Below are 21649 nucleotides of genomic sequence, written 5' to 3' on the forward strand. Positions count from 1 at the left end.
TATTTTTTCTCAAAGCTTGTCAGAACCTCTAACTTGATTTAAAACCCAAAAATCAGTCTGAAAAACACTAGTACATACACACGGTACCAATCTGGATCAACAGGGCTTATTTCAAGGCCTGGGTCTATACTCAAGTTTGGAGTTGGGTCTGTTTCCCGTAAAGCAGTGAAATGTGTCTCTGGGGATCACTGTCTGTTTCCAGTAGTTATGAAAACAAATCGAGAGGAAGCAACTTCCTCACATTTACTGGTAAATACAATCTTTCTTCACCAGCAGCTGGTGGTAAAGACAAGAAACAGAATTGAAAGGTTCATCGACTTGGCAGGGAAATCTGTAGAGGGAACCTTCGTCACACAAGATTATTAATGCCAATAATCACTCTGCTGTGTCTCGGGGAGTCCCAGCTCATAACCGACAGGCCGATGCGTGGCTTGGGGGAAGCGCAGGAGGGGCTGGGGCGCTACGTCCCCAGCTCTTCGGGCTTCCAGCAACTACAAAGACCACGAAGCGGGGACCAAGTACCGGCCCTCTCCGTTTACACAGTAGCACAGGTGTCCGGAACCTCCAAAAATGGAAGCGGACTGCCAAGAAAACGGCTCCCTGCTGTGGTGATGAGATTAGTCTGAGAAGCGGTCATGGCCAAAGGCGTTAGGAGGCATCCACGACTTGGCCAAGAAAGAGGGGGCAGGCGAAAGGTTACATTTCATACTCAGTTACCCAAAGAAGCCTTCGTTACAGCTGAAGCGTATCATCTTACCATCTCTTCAGGAGGGATAGATGCTGGGTCTCTGACTGACTGAATACTCCTCAGAAACTAGAGAAATAAATTAAGGAAAATAATTCATACATAGGTTTGGTGAACCAGTCTCTTATACCAAGTTACAGAAGCAACCAGCAATGGAAACAGCAGCAATGATGCCTTCACACCAGTGCTGCATGTTCAACACACACATCTGAAATCTGCGAACTGAAACCTGGCCCAGCGCGAGGCTCAAGAAAACACGGTTAGGTCCCTCGCCTCACCCCTCAGCAGGGCAGGTACCCTCTGCTGTTCAGAGGCTTCTCTGCATCTCACTCCCTTGCACTAGTCATCGGGGATACGTCTTTCTCATCCTGCCTAGTTACTGACAAATAAAAGGCTTCTCTAGCATAGAACAAATCCCTCATTAATCTTCTGGTCGAGTCAAGTCAATCTTAAGGAAAAGTTGAGGACTTTATGAGCTACACAGATGATGTCCACAGAACAAGGACACTGATTCACTGATTCGAAGACTATTGTTCAAGAGCTTCTATGTTCCAAACACCACTCAAGGCACGAGAAATACAAAAGGAATAGGACAAACTCCCTGGCCCAGCCCGGTGCTCACGACCGAGAATGTAAACTAGCAATCTGAGTGACACGCCGAGCGCTGTGGAAGCACAGGGGGAGCAACAGATTTCACTGGGGAGGGAACGCCCAGGGGAAGGCGCCACAAAGAGACTCAACTAGACTGTGGACTTCTTCTGGAGGATGTTCCATCCTCCAGAGAGCCCCGGGAATGAGGCGCCCAGCAATGGAATGGCACGCAAGGGCAGAAGAGGTACGAGATACCAGCCCTGAGAGAACACGGGGGGTGGCCAGAGCGCAGCTCAGTGACTGGAAGTGGTAGTTGAGGCTGAAGGGAGGCTGGGGAAGAGCCTGTGGAGGGCCTCCCAGGCCATGGTGAAGACTCTGGAACATGAGTCACAGGATGACTTACGTGCTATTACACTAATTAGATGTAAGGTGAATTCTGAGAAGAAAGGGATTGACTGGGGCAGAAATATTATGAGAGGAGCACCTCTGTGGTGGAAGGAGCATTTGAACTGGGCGAGAGGCCACGAAGGTGCACATTTAACGTGGCTCACGTGTGGAAGCCCCACAAGAGAACGGGGAAACCAGACACAGCCAGTAAGTCAGCGAGCCGCCATCTCCACAGGGCTGCCATGAGGGGCCTGGTTTGGTTTTGTTCTGTTTTTCAGAAAGAGCAAGCCTAGCGGCAACAGGTAAAACAGTAAAAACAAGAAAAAACAGAAGAGAAAGGTTCATCAACTGAGGAGGGAAATTTGTAGATCCTGGTCAGACAAACCATGAAGAGGTACAGAGGCAGCGACAACACAGCCCGCCGGGAGGATTAAGATGCGCGGGTCTCGACTCCGGCTGGTAGGACACAGTGTGTGTCTGTGGACACCGTGGACGGTTGTAAACGAACATCTGTTCTGTACCTAATGCACACCAGGCACCACTCTGGGCGAGACTAAATCTAAGACTCTGACCCCCTCAAGAAGCTCAACACTGGCAAAGAAAACAGACACACGAAGGTCATTTCAACACTCGGCATTAGGTGATGTGATTAAGTGCAGGTACTCGAGGAGCAGCAGGCAGAACATTCCATTAAGAAGCTGACCGAGCCAGTTTACCTCTCAGTCTGTTTCCTCAGCGACCAAATCGGGAGACAAGAAGAATGGAGGCGGGGGCCCCTCTGAAGAATAAGGCCCAGCGTTCTGGGAACACGAGCACCGACGGTGAAGTCACGTCCCTAGACCTGCGCTCGCCCTAGCGCTGCAGAAAGTCCCCAGGCAGGACCCACATACCAAAATGCTACCCAGTTCTGAGAGGCACCAAGGGCCCATCCCCTGCTTACCTCGGGTGTGGCCTGAGGAACTCTGCAGACGGTCTCCATCCCTCCCAGCTTCCAGTGCCCGTCCTCGCTCACAAACACAGACGATGAGCAGACATTGTTGTGCGTTAGGTGTCCCTGGAGAAAAGAGCAGGAGGCTGCCACTAGAATTTCTGAAGCAGGAGTTTAAAAAAACTAAATACTGAGCACCAGGAAGAGATACGGTGAGTCATCCCACTGGCGGCGCGAAACATGGAAGGACAACCGGAAGGAACGAGGGATGGGATGAGCCTGGCTCGGCCCCGTGAGGCCGGGGAGCACCACACGGCCACGGAGGCTCTTCCTCTGCTGCCCGTCCCGGCTTCCGCCGGCGTCTGGGGACCCGAGCTCCTCAGACGTGAGGTCACGTCTTTACAGCCGAATCGTTTGCTTCCGTCCTTTAACGATACAGTTTGATACAGTTTACCTTTGCTCCCACAGGCTACTGTATTGTTTTTCTCCTCTAAGTTCTTTCTCACCTAAATTCTATCACAAACCCAGACCCACTTCACCTGAAATCTTGTCAGCAGGCATTTAAAAATCCTGCTCGAGGAAGGGGAAAATGGAATTTTCCCCCACAGACCACCAAAGTGCCAAAATTTAAAACTATATAAAAAAACAAAACAACCAGCCAAATAAATGAGAAGAAGAAAATGAGAACAGGATAGAAGTGTATTTTGTTCCAAACCAAAAATCATTTCAGTAGACAAATGTATTTTAAATATTCTATTCACTAGGTCAAGTATGTGCAAATTTTGATAGGGAACACTCCAAGATACATATATATAAAGGAAGGTTCAGAACAGTGTATACGGGATTTTTACATTTGAAAAAAACAAAGGAGAATAAGCACAGGGACATGTGGTTCATATGCACACCGGCCCTCTCGGGACTAAGAGGCTGATCACCGTGGGGGCTTCTGGACAGGGGTGAGGGGCTGCATGTGGGGTGGGGGGGCTTACCCTTCCCTGCATGTACTCTCACACTATTCAAACTTTCTACCATGTGCATGTACCTTCTCCAACAAAGAAAATACTCCTTCATGTGAAGCACTAATAATTCTTCTTTATATGAATCTTAGACATATATATATATATATATGTATATATATATATTTTTTTTTAAAGATTTTATTTATTTATCTGACAGAGATCACAAGCAGGCAGAGAGGTAGGCTCTCTGGGGAGCAGAGACCCCAATGCGGGGCTCCATCCCAGGACCCTGGGATCATGACCTTAGCCAAAGGTAGAGGCTTTAACCCACTGAGCCACCCAGGTGCCCTGTATCTTAGACATATTTTTAAAAGGTGATAAATCCAAGATGATATCCGGAATCTGTCTCCAATTAACAGAAAAAGTTAAAAAAAAAATACACTGAGATGAGTCAAATGCCAGTGTTTCTAACTGGTGACTGGTACCTTTTCATCTGGGAGGACTGCCAAAGGCCTCACTCAGTAAATTCCATTAAGAAATCACTCAATAGGGGCGCCTTTTCATCTGGGAGGACTGCCAAAGGCCTCACTCAGTAAATTCCATTAAGAAATCACTCAATAGGGGCGCCTGGGTGGCTCAGAGGGTTAAAGCCTCTGCCTTCGGCTTGGGTCATGATCCCAGAGTCCTGGGATCAAGCCCCACATCGGGCTCTCTGCTTGGTGGGGATCCTGCTTCCTCCTCTCTCTCTGCCTGCCTCTCTGCCTACTTGTGATCTCTGTCTGTCAAATAAATAAATAAATTCTTAAAAAAAAAAGTAAGGTCTGGGGCGCCTGGGTGGCTCAGTGGGTTAAGCTGCTGCCTTCGGCTCAGGTCATGATCTCAGGGTCCTGGGATCGAGTCCCACATCAGGCTCTCTGCTCAGCAGGGAGCCTGCTTCCCTTCCTCTCTCTCTGCCTGCCTCTCTGCCTACTTGTGATCTCTCTCTGTCAAATAAATAAATAAATTCTTAAAAAAAAAAGTAAGGTCTGGGGCGCCTGGGTGGCTCAGTGGGTTAAGCTGCTGCCTTCGGCTCAGGTCATGATCTCAGGGTCCTGGGATCGAGTCCCACATCAGGCTCTCTGCTCAGCAGGGAGCCTGCTTCCCTTCCTCTCTCTCTGCCTGCCTCTCTGCCTACTTGTGATCTCTCTCTGTCAAATAAATAAATAAAAATCTTTAAAAAAAAAAAAAAAAAAACCGCTTTTAAAAAAAAAAAAGTAAGGTCAATAATACTGTCACATAATAGACCAAAAGTAAACCTAAGACTATATGCTTATCTCTTAAGAGCAAACCTGAGCACAGTGTTAAGAGTCTGTCTCCTGGGGTGCCCGGGTGGCTCAGTGTTCACCTTTGGCTCAGGTCACGATCCTGGGATCGTGGGATCGAGTCCCCATGGAGCTTCCTTCTCCTCCCTCTCTCAGTGCCCCCCTCCCCATGCTCACTCTCGCTCCTTCAAATAAATAAATAACCTTAAAGAAAAAAAAAAAAAGAGGCCATCTCTCAGTAGACACCCACTCAAATGACAATAGGTATGTAAAGCTCTGCCTTTTCCTAAGAAATGGTCATTTCTTCCTTCAAAATCTAAAATGTCACAGAACTCCGGGGACCAAACAGGAACTCTGGTTTACAGCAACACTGATGATAAGGCTTTCTCTTTTTCTTAAGAATAGTAATACCCGATGCAAGTGTTTTCAGGTAAATATTTCCCCCAAACCAGAGGGAGACAGTAAACTGAAATAAAGTCCTATAAAAATAAAGTTCTATAAAAAACTGGCCAGAGAAGCCTTGCCCACTGCACACATCACCTGTCTGGAGCCCTTCTCATGCCTTCCAACAAGCTCGTCTCCCACAGGAAGATTCACGTGAGAATTTCTGTTCCTCCCCTAACTTAGAAGCACTCCCACACAGGCCAGCCCTCCCGTCTGTGTCAAGGCCCCAGGGCAGCCTGTGTCTGCAGTACTTACTCTGTCGTGAAGGAAGATGAGAGCCAGCAGGATGTCGTAGATGCCGGCACAGACCTCAGCGGAAGACAGCGTTTCTAAAGCCACTTCCAGAGGCTGCACTCGCTCAGTGACTAGATGAATCCCATCTGCCTCCACAGTGCAAGATAAAAATCTCAGCAGGCAAGGGTGACGGAGTGTCTTCAAATGCTTTAAAGATACAAACGCAAGGGGTGGGAGAGTTAATGACTCAGAACCAGACTAATCATAGTTTCTTATACATCGAAGTCCGAGTCAGAACACAGTTAGTTCCATTCAAGGTCCCTCCCCGCTCCCTACTTTCCTCACCTACCCCCCTAAATCTCAAACAAGGCACAGAAAAATCTGTGACCTGTTCTGACTTCCTTCACTTTACCAACATTTAAAGGATTCTATAGAGACTTCCAGTTCCCTTCCGACAGTGTAAGCCCCCAGGAGCCCGGGCCTCTCCACGACACGACCATATACTCTGAACAAAGTACCCCAACAGTAACCTGAGAGCTCAGCAAGATAAACAAGAGCACACAGACTACACAGGGGAGTCAGGATTGGCCAAAGAGACCCCTGTGGGAGTAGGTGTTCTGGTTTAGGGCCGGCCCTTCTCACAGCTGTGTGCTAAAGGCAGGCCCTGCTTGGGAGGGCAGTGTATAGCAGAGGGGGCTGAAATTCTGACCGAGACCTTGGCAGCTTTCTGGCCAGAAGGAGGACAGAGAGGAATCCAGACAAGCCTGAGTATGAGGCTATTCCAGAGGGGAAGGAACTGGAGAAGGAGATGCTCTGGTTATCTATTATACCCACTTGGGTCTCAGACTAACTCCTGAATCAAGCACGGACAAAACAGACCCAAACCAGCATAGCCAACTTTTGAGAAATGAACTGAGGTTAGAACTACCGTGCACAGGAAAGGTGCAGGCGAGCAGCTGGAAAACTTGAAGCCTGAACCAAAGGGGATGGACTGCTGAATCAAAAACCTCAGTAATCTCTAGAAGACTTTAACACAACCAAGAGTCAATGCAACATGACATTCAGAATGTGTGAGATGCAACCCAAAATGTTCCTACTCAACAAAGAACCATAAAAAAGTGAAAAGACATCCAAGAAATACCAACCCCGAGATGGCCTAGATAACAGAACTCTTAGGAAGAATGTAAGGCCATTTCCCCACTATGTTACAACCATTCTTCCCTAGAGGTAAAGGAAAACAAGAAATAAACAGAAGTTCTCAGCAGAGAAAGAAATGTAGGAAGGAAAAATAAAATATTAGAAACTAACCCAATGATTGGACTCAACAACAAAATGCAGACTGATGTAGAGGCAAGAGTCAGTGAACCTATGCTAACTAGTCTGAAGAACAAAGAGAAAAATTTCTTTTTTATTTTTTTTAAATGATCACAGCATCAAGAAACTGTGTGGGGCGCCTGGGTGGCTCAGTGGGTTAAGCCGCCGCCTTCGGCTCAGGTCATGATCTCAGGGTCCTGAGATCGAGTCCCGCATCGGGCTCTCTGCTCAGCGGGGAGCCTGCTTCCCTCTCTCTCTCTCTCTGCCTGCCTCTCTGCCTACTTGTGATCTCTCTCTGTCAAATAAATAAATAAAAATCTTAAAAAAAAAAAAAAAAGAAACTGTGACAATAATAAAGGTCTAACATACATAACTGGAGTCCCAATAAAGAGAAGAAAAGAACTAGCGCATAAAAAATGTAATGGCCTGAGAACTTTCCAAATTCAGCCAAATACTTAAGTTTACAGATTTAAGAAGTTCAATAAACACCAAACAGGATAAATCAAAGAAAACTACATCACACACGTTATCTTCAAACTGGAGAAATCAGATAAATTAAAAAATCTCAGAGGCAGCTAGAGAAAATCATTATTACGTGGAAGGGAATGACAATTTGAGTGATGCAAACTTCTCATCGGAAAACACAGAGGTCGGGGCGCCTGAGCAGCTCAGTGGTTGGGCGTCTGCCTTCGGCTCACGTTATGATCCTAGGGTCCTGGGATGGAGCCTGCGTGTCCTGGGATCGAGCCCCGCACCGGGCTCCCTGCTCAGTGGGAAGCCTGCTTTTCCCTCTCCCACTCCCCCTGCTTGTGTTCCTTCTCTCGCTGTATCTCTGTCAAATAATAAACAAAAAAGAAAAGAAAACACAGAGGTCCAAAGACAAAGGGGAATACTTACTCTAAAGCACTGACAAAAAAATAAACAGTATCAACCCTGAATTATATAGCAAAAATATCCTTCCGGGAAAAAAAAGTAAAATAAAGGCATTTTTGATGATGGAAAACAGAAAAGTTATTGCCAGAGGACCCACCCTAAAAAAAAATGCTACAGGAAGTTCTTCAGGCTGAAGAGGAAATGACACCAAAGGGAAACGTGGATCTCCAGAACTGAAGGAAGAGCAGCAAAAATGGTTAAGTATCAGGATGGATTCCAAGGCCCCACGTTGGCCTCTTGGGTAAGCTGCGCAGGACTGTGTGGAGCAGACACGACGCTGCTGGGTCAGGTTCTCCACGTGAGTGACGCACAGGGAACCCCCGAACACCACAGGTTTAAACTGTGTCCATTTCTACGCAGACTTTTTCAACAAACAGTGCACGGTGCTGTACAAGGCTTTTCCTTACGACTTTCCCAGTTAACATGTGTTTTACCTTACCTTATTGTAAAAATACAGTATATAACATGTATCAAGTAAGATATGTTATTGACTGTTTATATTATCAGCAAGTTTTCCACTCTACAGTACCTTACTAGCAGTTAAGTTTTGAGGGAGTCAGCCCAGTTGTGCGAGGAATCAGTACCTCTAACCCCAATTTAACCATGGGCCTGTGTGTGTATGGCGTTGATATGTATGGAACAAAAGGACAGCAGGGTTGGGGCTGGAGGTTTCTATCTGATTCCAAGCCTCCTATGTTTTATGTGAATGGTACAATTCTAACCCCAGACAGATGACGATGAGCTAGTTATTAAACTGAAATCCTTAGGGCAACCATTAAAAAAAAATATAAAGAAATATAGCAGAGAAATCAAGATAAAATGAAATACTAAGGGCTATTTTAATAAACCAAAAAAAACAAAAAACAAAAAAACAAAGAGAGAGAAGGGGAACATAAGAACAAAATCCAAAAGGGGGCAAATAGAAAACAAATAACAAATAATAAAATTCAACATTAATAATTACATGAAATGTTAATGATCTAAACACTCCAATTAGGAGTAGATATAAGAGAAGACCCAACAATATGGGGCCTATGAGACTTACTTTAAAAATAAATTTGGAGACAGGTGTGTGGAAAGAAACCGAACAGACAGAAAAGGACATGCCACGAAAACATGAAGCATAAGAAGGCTGGAGTGGACGTATTCTCATCAGAGAAAATATACCTCAAGACAGTACATTGCAAGACATCAAATGGGACAGTTTTTGAAGAGTAAAAGGACAATTTGTTAAAAAGGCATCACAATTATGAATGTGTAAGCCCCTAACAGCAGAGCCTCAAAATACACACAGAGCAAAAATAAAAGGGAGAAGCAATTCCAGATTCCAGGATCACGGCTAGAGATTTAAAAACTCCTCTCTCAGCAATCAATTGAACTGGCAAAAGTAAACAAACAAAAAAATAAATGAAAGCATAAGAAACCTGATCAAACTGACAGTTGGAAAACAATATCCAGCAACTGCCGTACACACGCTCTTCCCAAGCCCAGGAGAACGAGTTCAAGAAACACTCCACACCAGGCTACAAAATCATTTTAAATGGATAAGCACCTTAGCCATCTTTTGTTGATCTTGCTTTCTTCTTTTTTTTTTTTAAGATTTTATTTATTTATTTATTTGAGAGAAAGCATGAAAAGGGGCAGGGTCAGAGGGAGAAGCAGACTCCCTGATGAGAAGGGAGCCCGATTCAGGACTCGATTCTGGGACTCCAGGATCATGCCCTGAGCCAAGGGCAGTCGCTTAACCAACTGAGCCACCCAGGTGCCCTTGTTTTCTTACTTTTGACCTCACTATTTAATCAAGCACTTAATCCCCTTAAAAATATTTCACCATCTTTAAAATTGTTGCCATTTTATTAATCTAGAAAAGTTAGCATTAAACATTTTAGCTCACATACTTCACACCAGTAGCAACGTTAGATGAGAAGCTCATTTATGTACCTACAATATACATTTTTTATTTACATATATAAATAAAATACAAATACCATAAAATCCCTACAAGATAGAATGTACCAAAATAAAAAAGATTAAAAGTAAATTAAAACACTCTTGATTTTCTCCCCCGAACTGCAATGAATCAGTGCACAGCCCCGAGGTTATGGATGTCCCGCTTTCGAACTCCTGCCGCGCATTAATTTCCGCGCACACACCGTTCTCTGAGCAGACACAGAGCACATAGAGACAGAAGACAAGTGCGTGACCATGCTGGGTCTGACTGTGAGAGGCGATCTGCAGGGTTATCAGCTACAGACTTCCCAAGCTTCCCTTGTGCTGCATGTTGTGGAAAATCTGACCTAAGTCACTCAGACCGGTCATCCACGATGCCCAACCCAGCTAGTAATAACTGTATCATTGACCACAAAATTTAAAATGCCGGAATAATGGTTTCCCTTGCAAATCACCCAGATTTTCTAAAAGAAATGACGTGGCCTTCAATCTCTGGGGTCTGCCCTGCAAAAGGCACTGGACACTGAGGAAGCCTCGAAACCAATCAGCAAACCAGGAGACTGATGCAGGTTTCATTTTCACAAATAAGCACTCTGTAATGGAACATTCTAAAATACCTTCTTGGAAGAATAGGAGATCATACAGGAGCCCATAACACAGCACTGGTACAAGTTTTCTATCAGTTGCTTTGAACTAGTTTATTAGGGAACACCGTAGGAGAATCTTCTGAGGAAAAGGATGGTCTAGTTTCTTTTCTTTTCTTAAGATAATCTCAAACTTTGACAACTCTAGAAATAGCTCCAATAGGATTTTTTGCTTGTAGAAGAAAGCTGTTAGCCTCCCCTGTGTTACTCTAATAAAAAATACTTAAGAAAATTCTTACACAATTGTGAACCATTAATTTGTACATATGCCTTTAAAATAATCCCTACGTATGCACATAAACACAGCAAAGACCCAGAGGAGCTGTGAGCTGTGCTAGTGAGCTGGCTGAACAACTACGATTAAGTGGAGAGAACTTCTTGCAAGTGTCTTTTAAGCTATGGTTTCTGAGTAAAATTATGCAGCCTCCCTCTTCTTTTTGCGTTTTAAGAATAATTCCAACTAATTTGCAAAACAATAATTAAATACTTTTTAACTTTTCACTTTTGCCCGTTCAGGAAAATAAAAATATTCATTCAGCTTTTATTTGTTAGGAGTCTAAGTATTTTCCTTGGGTTTTCTGTGCCTTCTTTTACTCCTCTAATACTCAGGGCAGACCAGTGAATCCGGAGAAATACTTCCTGGCTGAGTACTGGCATGGAAATAGAGTCAGTAAATTTCACCCCGTTAATAAATGAAATAATAAATTTCATTCTGCCTTTTTTTTAACCCTAAGTTCACAGCAGAATTCTTGGTTCACAGTGACTCGTTTGTTTACTGAAGAAGGAAGGAAGGTGTAAGTCATTGCATGATTCCAAACAGGGCACTTAACTTAGCAGCCATAACCTCACTTGTCACTCCTCTTCAGCACACACAATATTTTGCATAAATTATACATCAGATTCACAGGGAAGTTAGCAATTAATCAAACAGAAACGTTTCTTTCTTTTTTTTTTTTTTAAAGATTTTATTTATTTATCAGAGAGAGAGAGGGAAGAGAGTGAGCACAGGCAGACAGAATGGCAGGCAGAGGCAGAGGGAGAAGCAGGCTCCCTGCTGAGCAAGGAGCCCGATGTGGGACTCGATCCCAGGACACTGGGATCATGACCTGAGCTGAAGGCAGCTGCTTAACCAACTGAGCCACCCAGGCGTCCCCAAACAGAAACGTTTCTTGATTCAAGCTTCTGTTGCCCCAAAGAACAGAGGGAGTGACAAGATGCACCTGTGAAGTGTGATGAGATTTTCTCATCACCGGAAGAGATAAAAGACTTTTGTTCTGGTGGAGAAAGGGGACTGTGCGGAAGGAGCACCTGGAAAGTAGCTCTCGTAGGGGCACATGGGTGGCTCAGTTGTTAAGCTCAGGTCATGACCTCGGGGTCCTGGGATTGAGCCCCGCATCGGGCTCCCTGCTCAGCACAGAGCCTGCTTCTCCGTCTGCCCCTCACCCTGCTCTCATGCTCTGTCTCTCTCTCACACTCTCTCTCAAATAAATAAAATCTTAAAAAAAAAAAAAGAAGTCTCTGTTCTAGAGTTACGAATCCCTGTTATCCCCATGCACTGCTCTACTACTGGCCTTTGGAAGACGATTCTGAGCAAGGACCTTGATCGTTAAAAAAGAGCTGCGCTGGGAAACCTGTCCACATTCATCCACATCCACGTGCACATGGAGATGTTAAGTGTGAAAATCAAGTCCTGACTACAAACCCTTTCTACTTTTTGGGAACAGGCTGTGAGCCACAGCAGGGTAACTCGCGCCCTACGGGCTGAACTTTTCACTACCATATTCTGCCCTGGTCTGGTCCGCTTTTTCACAACATAGAGGCTACTCTGCTCCGATTCACTTGTAAGTTTCTAGCCAGGAAGCGAGCTGTAGTTTCACTGCCTTGAAGAAATATGACAGAATAGCCATGATGCTTGAACTAAAGAGCAAGAATTTTCAGGGAGAAATATTCTTCCTTCTACCCTTAAGACGAGAACCCGAGATAGCGACGAAGTACGGGGTTTCTAAATGCCGCACCTGGAGGTTCGAGAAGAAACGAGGAATACAGAGCAGGACAGGAAGGCAGAACAGATCCCAGGTTGGAAAGCCCGCACCTGAGGTGCCAAAGAAATATCCAGGTTGAGATTTCCAGACAAGTGAGAATGTGGATCTGGAGCTCAGAGAGGTTCCGGCGGACACCTGACTAGGGGCAGAGAGCCACAAGGCTGCCACCACCGCTGCCACCATCACAGGGGAGGAGAACGTGAAGTCTGAAAATGGGCGTGGCCAGAAGGGGCCGGCGCCACCTGGAGGTGGCCCTACCCAGCCCAGGGATGGGGGAGGGGAACTTCTGAAGCTCTTCTGACTGGCTAACGCTCAGCTCAGCAGCCCTAAGAGAGAACCAGATTTTGATTATACGGGGAAGGAAATATTTTTTTAAGAAGCTGACAACGTAGGGAAGTTGATTTACTAGAATAAGGATTGTAAATAGTACAGAAAAGGCCTAACAGGGAAAGGAACAAAAAGAGCACGTGGACAGAAGAGCCACAGAGCATTCCAGAAGTGATCAGCGCAAGCAGTCCTCTCTTCTCATCACCACACGATGTGCGTTCTCAAAAATGCCGACCAGCCCTTCCGCAGGGCCGCCCGAATCCATCACGAAGAAGGCCTGGCCTCGGCAGCCACATACATACTCCCGGAGCCAACGTGGCTGCCTTGGTGGCATGAAGACAGTCAGGAATCGTTCTGTGAGTCCGTCCTTCCCGTGAGGCCCTAACGAAGTGCTCAGAGGACAGCAAACACGGTATCCAAATTCCAATTTAGGACTTATCATTCCTTACTCTTCATTAGAAATGAGTCATAACCACCACGGAGAAAATGCTGTAAGACCTAATAAAATCAAGATAAAACGAGAAGACCTCTACTACTGTTTTGTGGCCAAAGGTTACACCTGCATTTCGTCTTATTCCAGAGGTCACAGGGCACGGGGCCTGTTTTTATTAACAACACTAGTGGAAGAGCACACTCATGACCGAACAATGTTTGCAAGGAAAACGCTGTAACCCCTCTTCAAGTGGTCACTGAAACTACCAGAGGGAGGACTGAGAGTCTGCACTCTGGAAGAAGTGAGGTGAGTTTAGTGTATTAATGTTTCAGGTATCCAGGAAAATCAAGGTCCTAAAACCTGATGAAACGTGATACATTTTTTTCAAGTACTGCATCTAAATCAAAACTTCGTATCATTTCGTTGCCATTTCACATCCCCAGATTCAGGTGTCAGGTATTCAAAGCCACAAGATAGCCTGCAGAACAAGAGACAAAAACTTCTGGAAAAGAGTCAGTTGTGGTTTAGAAGAGTATGTACGAAGGAGGAAAATGTTCCCTCTCAAGTTCTGAAATTCCTCCAGCCCAGAAGTCCTCAGACACTGACACTGGATCTTTTTCTCCTTCAAATACTTTATGATCTGGGGGCCCCTGGGTAGCTCAGTCGGTTAAGCATCTGACTTCATCACAGCTCAGGTCTTGATCTCAGGTTCGTGAGATCAAGCCCTGGGCTGGGCTCCATTGCTGGGCGTGGAGCCTACTTAAACAAAACAGAATTTCTGATCTGGGTTATTCAACTTTCTTGGTACATACACTATAAAGAGTAATATAATATTAAAAAATCCTATGGTTCTATTAAGAAAAACTGAGAATGATAATAAATCTCTAGTATTTCACTAGTAATAATCATCCTAATCACCATAATTTTTTTAAAGATTTTATTTATTTATTTGAGAGAGAGAACAAGAGAGGGAGGAGGGTCAGAGGGAGAAGCAGACACCCTGCTGAGCAGGGAGCCTGATGTGGGACTCAATCCTGGGACTCCAGGATCACGACCTGAGCCAAAGATAGTCACTTAAACAACTGAGCCACCGAGGCGCCCTCACCCTATTTTTTTTTACTTAAAAATGTGCGATCTTATTAAATGAAAATAGCAGGAAGCCTGTCAGATATGAATTGCACATAAGAATCCGAAAGTGAAGCAAAGCATTTTATCTTTTGCAAAAATCACAATAAAAAGTATTAACAGTAACTGGATGGGACAGAAAGACAAAAAAATTGTCTTACCAAAAAGTGAAATTACTTAGCAATGGAACAGCCAGCTATGCTTTTTACCACTACTAATAGAAAATGCATCCCAAGGGGAATGTGATCTTTAGGCACCACATTTAACTTTTTAAGAGTTAACTTCCTGCCTCATCAAAGACATAAAGACATAACATCAAATAATGAACTGATGTGACAAATAACATGCCGAAATTGTATCACTAACAGATATACTAAAACCCTTTATAATCACTAACAAAGGTAACAGCCATTTCAAAAGCCATCTCTATGGCGGAGATACCCATGTCTCCCACGTATCGCTAGCACGAGGGACTCACGGGACTACAGATCATAACTCAAACAGAACAAAGCTCTAAGTCCATCTGAAGGAATGTGCCTGCATTAACACTGAAGAGCCACAACTCTGCTTCCCTTGCCGAACCTTCCAGAAGATAATCTGAATGACTCCATATTCAAGGAAATGCCAACTAAAATGTTTGTTTTCTCTAGTTCAAAACAACAGCTAGGATTATTCTACCGAGGTACTATCACGTTTTCTGGTGAGAGGTCGGGGTCTCCTGCAGGTGCCCCTCCAGAAGGAGTGGCCGCAAGGTGGGAGCAGGGAGGCTCTCCTCCCGAAGAGGAGACTGAAGCCTCTAGAAGTGAAGGATCTGAGCGAGGCCCCTCCCAAGAACTAGAGTCCAGGCCCAACGTTCTTTCTGGGGTGTCCAGCCTAATACTCCAGCTCAACAAACTTTCTCGGACCTCACAATGCAGCAGTCACACTTTCCAAAATATTCTATTTCTAGGTCTGTCATCAATACACTCATGGTGTGCACGGCCTACCATACAGGGAAGTCGAATCATTATATTGTACACCTGAAACTAATGTGACATTGTGTGTCAACCATGTTCAAATTTAAAAACTAAAATACAAACATTAGAAAATTAAAAATTCAAATAAATAAGTAAAAATAAATAAATTTTACAACTTAAAAAATATACTTACCAAAATGTCAAGACTTAAGAGATTTCTGCTAAGGTAGATTAACTTCCTTTACCTTCTAATGGCCATGTAAAATTACCTTCCGAACTTTCTCACTAAAAAAATACGATAAAAGCTATCACACTGAGGGGCGCCTGGGTGGCTCCGTGGGTTAAGCCGCTGCCTTCGGCTCAGGTCATGATCTCAGGGTCCTGGGATCCAGTCCCGCATCGGGCTCTCTGCTCAGCAGGGAGCCTGCTTCCTTCTCTCTCTCTCTGCCTGCCTCTCAGTGTACTTGTGATCTCTGTCAAATAAATAAATAAAATCTTTAAAAAACAAAAAAATGAGATAAAAAAAAAAAAAAGCTATCATATTGAGTGTCATGGAGCTTTCTGGCTATCCCTGGCATCTGACCGTGTCATGCAAACCGGGAGATTCGCCCACGAAGGACGGACAGCGGGACAAGGACACTCACTGTTCCTTATCATCTGCCTCCGTGCACCTTCGGTAACTTCGACTTTACACTTTAAACAGAAACCGAGACAGGAGAAAGCACGAAGAAAGCACTAAAAAGCCTCACTCTCCCGGTACCTTGGCAGCTTTGTTAACTTTGTCTTCGTTTTCCCTCTTATACACGAAGACGGAAGCGCATCTGCCATCCTGCAGGACAGCGGCGGGAAGGGCGAGCCCAGAGCGCGGCGTGAAAGGCGGCTCCTGCAGCCTGTAGCTCCTCAGAGCGCTGCTCTCCGACCCCATCCGGCGGCGGCGGCGGGGCAGGGCGGCGCCTCCTCCTCAAGGCCAAGCAAGCGGGGCTGAAACAGAAGCCACCACCCAGCGTGAGTCTGTCTGCCACGTGTGCCGGGGATCCCCGCCACCCTGACCCAGCCCCCCCCCCCCACCCGCTCGTTCCTCCCATCCTCACCAACGAGGCCGCGTGACCGTAAAAATGGCAAAAGCTCAGCCAGTTCCCAGCCAAGCCTGAAGTACCCACCCACGGCTCCAGAGAAAATGCACTTAAGCATCACAGGCAGTTCCTGCCCGGCCCCAACACCCCCCTCCCTCCCACGGAGACCCTTCCAGGGCTCGGGGCCGATCAAAACCAGGACAAGATCATCCATGCTCCCTAACCCGTGCACATACTGGCCTCACAGGAAAGGGCAGCAAAAATCTGATAATTCATCAGGGAGAAAACTTCTGTATAATAATGTGGAAGACAACAGCTTAAAATTATAAAAAGAACATTATAACCTAGAGTATTTTTTTAAGATTTTACCTATATTTTTGACAGACACAGTGAGAGAGGGAACACAAGCAGGGGGAGTGGGAGAGGGAGAAGCAGGCTTCCCACCAAGCAGCGAACTGAAAGGGGGGCTCGATCCCAGGACACTGCGATCACGACCTGAACTGAAGGCAGACACCTAATGACAGAGCCACCCCGGCGCCCCAACCTGGAGGATTTCTTTTTCTTTTTTTTTTTTTTTTTAAGATTTTATTTATTTATTTGACAGAGAGAGATCCCAAGTAGGCAGAGAGGCAGGCAGAGAGAGAGAGAGGAGGAAGCAGGCTCCCCACGGAGCAGAGAGCCCGATGTGGGGCTCTATCCCAGGACTCTGGGATCATGAGCTGAGCTGAAAGCAGAGGCTTTAACTCACTGAGCCACCCAGGCGCCCCTGGAGGATTTCTAACAATGAAGAAAAACATGTTAACAAGTGGAGAGCTCATATGGGCCAAGCAAAGCAGTGCGAGCACCAGCAGAACACGGGGAAAGGAAAGAGACAACTCACAGAACACAAAGGGCAATGACCACAGCAAAGAGCGCGCCCACACCTCTCTTCACGCTCCAGCCAAGTCCAAAGGGGAAAGTGTAAAACTCTGTCATCCCAAATGCTAAAAAATGCACACATACGTGAAATTCCAGAAAATGCAAACTACCCTATAGTGACAGAAAACAGATCAGCAGCTGCCCAGGGTGGAGACCCAGATAAGAGGGGTTGGGGGAGAGGAGAAGATTGTGGAGCGGGGTAAGAAAACTCTGGGGGGAATCGACAGAGTTATTATCTTGATTATGGTGAAGGCTGATTATAAATACCAAAACTTGGAAAACTGTATGCTTTCAAGTATGTTCAGGGACGCCTGGGTGGCTCAGTTGGTTAAGCAGCTGCCTTCGGCTCAGGTCATGATCCCAGGGTCCTGGGATCGAGTCCCACATCAGGCTCCTTGCTCGGCAGAGAGCCTGCTTCTCCCTCTGCCTCTGCCTGCCTCTCTGTCTGCCTGTGCTCGCTCGCTCTCTCTCCCTCTGTCTCTGACAAATAAATAAAATCTTAAAAAAAAAAAAAAAAAAAAAAAAGTATGTTCAGTTGATTATGTATCAATTTGACCTCAATAACATTGTTTCCAAAAGAAATATACATCATATATCTATGTCCCCATCTATGTGTGCATCTACATACACGCATACAGAAACATTCACAGAAAGACTTGAAAAAACATGCTCAAAAAACCCCAAACAAACAAAAACAAAAACAAAAAAACACGCTCAAGTCCTAACAGAGGTTTGGGGGAGGGGTCAGATCATGGGTAATTCCCAGACAGACACATGCCTGCATCTCCCCCACCTTTCTCTGCAGCGGCAATACCAATTCCCGCAGTTCGAGCAGGCCTGCGGCCGCCTACCTGGACGCTTGGCTCTGAGGGGAGCAGCCACCCCCAAGTTCCACCCAGATCAGGCCATCTACCATAAGGATCCTGAAGATCCTGAAGATTTATGTGGAAATTTCCATACTTTCCAACACTAGTTCAAATGTTTTTAAGCCTGTAGAGGCCAAACTACATATGTTTGAAAAATGCATGTCAGTATGCAGTTCTGGCTTTACCACAGTGTAATGAATTAAACATAACGAGGGCTCTTAACTAACTCTGGCAATGGAGCAAGAAGTTGCTAGTTCTAAGTAACAAGGCCAAACGTGCAACGATCTTTAAAAATTTCAGTTAAAAAAATCCCATCCAGGGGCACCTGGATGGCTCAGTGGGTTAAAGCCTCTGCCTTTGTTCAGGTCATGATCTCAGGGTCCTGGGATCTAGCCCCGTATAAGGCTCTCTGCTCAGCGGGGAGCCTGCTTCCTCCTCTCTCTCTCTCTGCCTGCCTCTCTGCCTACTTGTGATCTCTCTCTGTCAAATAAATAAATAAAATCTTAAAAAAAAAAAAAAAACCCATCCTTTAAATAAACATATACCAGCAATCACACGCGGACCCATTACTGAGATTTTTTTTTTCCACTTTAGTGAAGTTCCACACAACAGCGTGTTACCGAAGCATGAGATGCTGCTCAAGACACACGCCTACCAGACAGTGCCAAGGCCCACAGACCCACCGACGTAGAGCAGCAGGAACACAACATGACGAGGGCTAAGGCGATCTGAAATTGAAATGACTCAAAGTCCAAGAATACTTCTGCGGATAAGAACTAAGTCGTCTTTGTAACAAATCCACTGAGCTGCTACCTCCTCTACAATTTATCTTAAGAACAGTAAGGGGGGGGAAACGGTATTAAAAATGCCAAGTGTCTCAACTATATGTCCCAGTCTCCACAAGGACTACAAAGAAAATTAGTTGTTAATTGGGTCTTGCTCCTCTTCTCTAGAGCATGGCTAATGGGTCAGGCCATTAGCCAAAGGCCAGTCAATTCACACATTAGCCATCCCTAGCACCAAGGGCCTGGGTGAAGAGCTAAAATGGCCAGATCCTTGCCTGCCTCAGGAATCTGAATGATGAGAGAGAGTTCCATTAGCTGAAGGTAAAAGGATGCCATGAGGTAGAGTCAGGGCTATGGCGAGCCAAAACCATGAAGAAGCAGAAACTTGGCAAGCACAGAGGAAGGCAGCTGGCAGCAGAAGGAAAAGCAAAGGCTGGGAGCAGCGCAGCCAGGTCTGTAAGGCACACTGCTACCCTTCATCTTGAGGCCCTGGGAAACCCAGCTGTAAATCCATTTCCTCTCTGCCTCGTTGACACTCCTACTACCAGGGGCGGCCAGAGGTCCACCTGAGGTAGCTTGAATGAGTCCACGTTCTTTGAAACCAGGTGCCATTTCATCAGCAGAAAACGGTAACTCCTGTGCCTGAAAAACCAGTCAGACTGGAGGAATTAGTCAGAGAGAAGGGTTACTTTGACAAGTGTGTATCTGAGGTCAGTCTAACTTCCTTCTCTGTTTGCCACAAAATACAGCTGTCAAAATCAACACATACGGAACTACAAGAAAATGAAAATCCTCTTGGCAGAATATCACGTGTTTGTTTAGTTTTAATGTCAGTCCCCAAAGGAGATAAGATGGTCACCAGGATTGAGGAGTGGTGCTCTGGCTGAATCGATCGAAGTCAGCAGAGGTACAGCAAGGGGCATTTAGTCATTTTTTAAAAAAGATTTGTCTTTTTCGGGGGCGGGGGGACAGAGCGAGAGCACACACAAGCAGGGGGAGTGGCAGAGGGAGAGGGAGAAGCAGGCACCCCTGCTGAGCAGGGAGCCCAGTATGGGCTCAATATGGGCTGGAGGCAGGTCTCGTCCCAGGGTCCTGGGATCATGACCTGAGCTGAGGCAGACGCTTAACCGACAGAGCCACCCAGGCGCCTCACCTTAGTCATTTCTAAATAGCAAAATCCATCCCTGTGGGAACACTGGGCTTTTCAACATCGAGTTACGAAATCTTCATGAGGTTCAAACTGGTAGTTTTCTCAGCAGTGTGTATTTTGGGCTTAAGACACTAACAAATACAACTTCGGGGGGAAAAAAAAGAAAGAAAGAAAAGAAACGACTCCCTTTCTCAGGAAAAAGCACGATTAACCTTGCCAGACGTCTACCCTGCCAGGAGGGCGACGCTCTGCAGGAGCAGGGGTCCAGCCTCCGCCCAGGGCGAACTTAATTAGGAGGCAAGAAAAAGATGTGCTGCCGACTGCTCTGAAGTAAAAAAGTCACAAAAAGAGAGGAAAGCGCAGCCTCGACCCTGCCCCAGCAAGGTTATTCTGCGGGATTTACCACGCGCCTCCCGGACGCAGCGCTGGCGGGGCGGCCCGACGTGCGCGGCTTCCCCGGCCCCTCCCCGCTTCCCTGGGCAGCGCGTCGCGTCGCGCTTCGGGGCCACCTGTGGAGGACGCAGGCGCTTGTCCGGGTCACCCGGCACCTCACGCTCCACCAGGAAACCCGCGTCGTCGGCGGGACTCTGTCCGTCCTCCAACTTTGACCGAGACGACCCGGTTCTTGCTCCGCGGCTCCGGGGACGGCGGCCGGCACCGAGCTGCGGGGAGCGGACACGGCGGTCCGGGGACGCCGCTGCCCCCGCGGCACGGAACCAGCCCTCCGGGGCCGGGAGAGCGCAGCGCGGCTGCAGCGGGTCTCAGACGACCGCGGACACGCACGCGGGTCCCAGGAACTACGCGAGCCGGTGGCCCCGGGCTTCGGGGCCCGCGTCGGTGCGCACCGGCTGCCCAACGCGCTCCTCCGGGACGCGCTTCCCCCTCACCCTGAGGAAAAGCACGACGCACGCACGGAGCCAGCTGGGCCTCCGGGGCCCTACGCGGCCGGCGCTTCCCCCCAAGAACGCGGGCGGCCCCCGCTCCCAGCCCCGCCGCCAGCCCCGGCCGGCTCCCAGCGCCCCGCACCCTCGCCCGACCCGCGGCGCGGACGGCCGCCCGGGGCCAGCGGGGTCCCTCCGCTTCCGCCGGGGGCGGCCGGGACGGCGCCCCCCTAGCTCACCTGCCCGCCAGGCCCGGCTCCGCCGCCCGCGAAGCCCCGATCCGCAGGGCGCCCCGCACAGGCAAGGGGAGGCGGGGCGGAGGCCGCAGCTCAACCGGCAGCCGCGCCGCGCCGACCCGCGAGTGGGGCGCGCGTCCCCCGCCTCCGCTCGCGGCCGCTCCCCCGCCGCCCCGGCCCGCACTGCCGGAGGACGCGGCGCGGAACTCCCCGTTACCTGCGGGAGGGCGGCCGAGGGTCTTGGCTCGGGGGCCCCCTTCGCCCCCTGCTGACACCAAGCGCCCTCGCCTACCCTGTGCGGCCGGAGCCACCACACGCGCAGTCTTCGCGGGGGGACGCTCCCTCCGCCACCATAGAGACGGGTCCAGGAAGCCGGACAGAACGCCAGCCTTCAGGCCTCCGACGCCGCCACTGAGGAGAACGAACC

At 47.4% G+C, this 21649-nt stretch overlaps 1 protein-coding gene across 12 annotated transcripts in view; it reads right to left on the reverse strand.

Moving 5' to 3' along the window:
• Positions 1 to 21649, reverse strand: part of SCYL3 (SCY1 like pseudokinase 3) — a 43595-nt gene extending 21946 nt beyond the window's left edge. For 7 of the 12 annotated variants that reach the window (XM_045084577.1, XM_045084576.1, XM_045084575.1 and 4 more), the window contains exons 1-5: positions 21440 to 21563; positions 16074 to 16294; positions 5611 to 5796; positions 2664 to 2777; positions 758 to 814 (exon numbers count right to left, since the gene is read on the reverse strand). In XM_045084577.1, coding sequence (XP_044940512.1) covers positions 758 to 814; positions 2664 to 2777; positions 5611 to 5796; positions 16074 to 16238 — 522 coding nt within the window. In that variant the 5' untranslated portion in view covers positions 16239 to 16294; positions 21440 to 21563. Of the gene's footprint in view, positions 1 to 757; positions 815 to 2663; positions 2778 to 5610; positions 5797 to 16073; positions 16295 to 21225; positions 21366 to 21439 lie in introns of those variants that run through there. The other 5 variants (XM_045084568.1, XM_045084569.1, XM_045084578.1 and 2 more) reach the window with 5 other exon arrangements.

Source organism: Mustela putorius, unplaced genomic scaffold, assembly GCF_011764305.1.
Source record: "Mustela putorius furo isolate JIRA1106 unplaced genomic scaffold, ASM1176430v1.1 tig00000785_pilon_pilon_pilon, whole genome shotgun sequence".
In the NCBI taxonomy this organism is placed as follows: domain Eukaryota; kingdom Metazoa; phylum Chordata; class Mammalia; order Carnivora; family Mustelidae; genus Mustela; species Mustela putorius.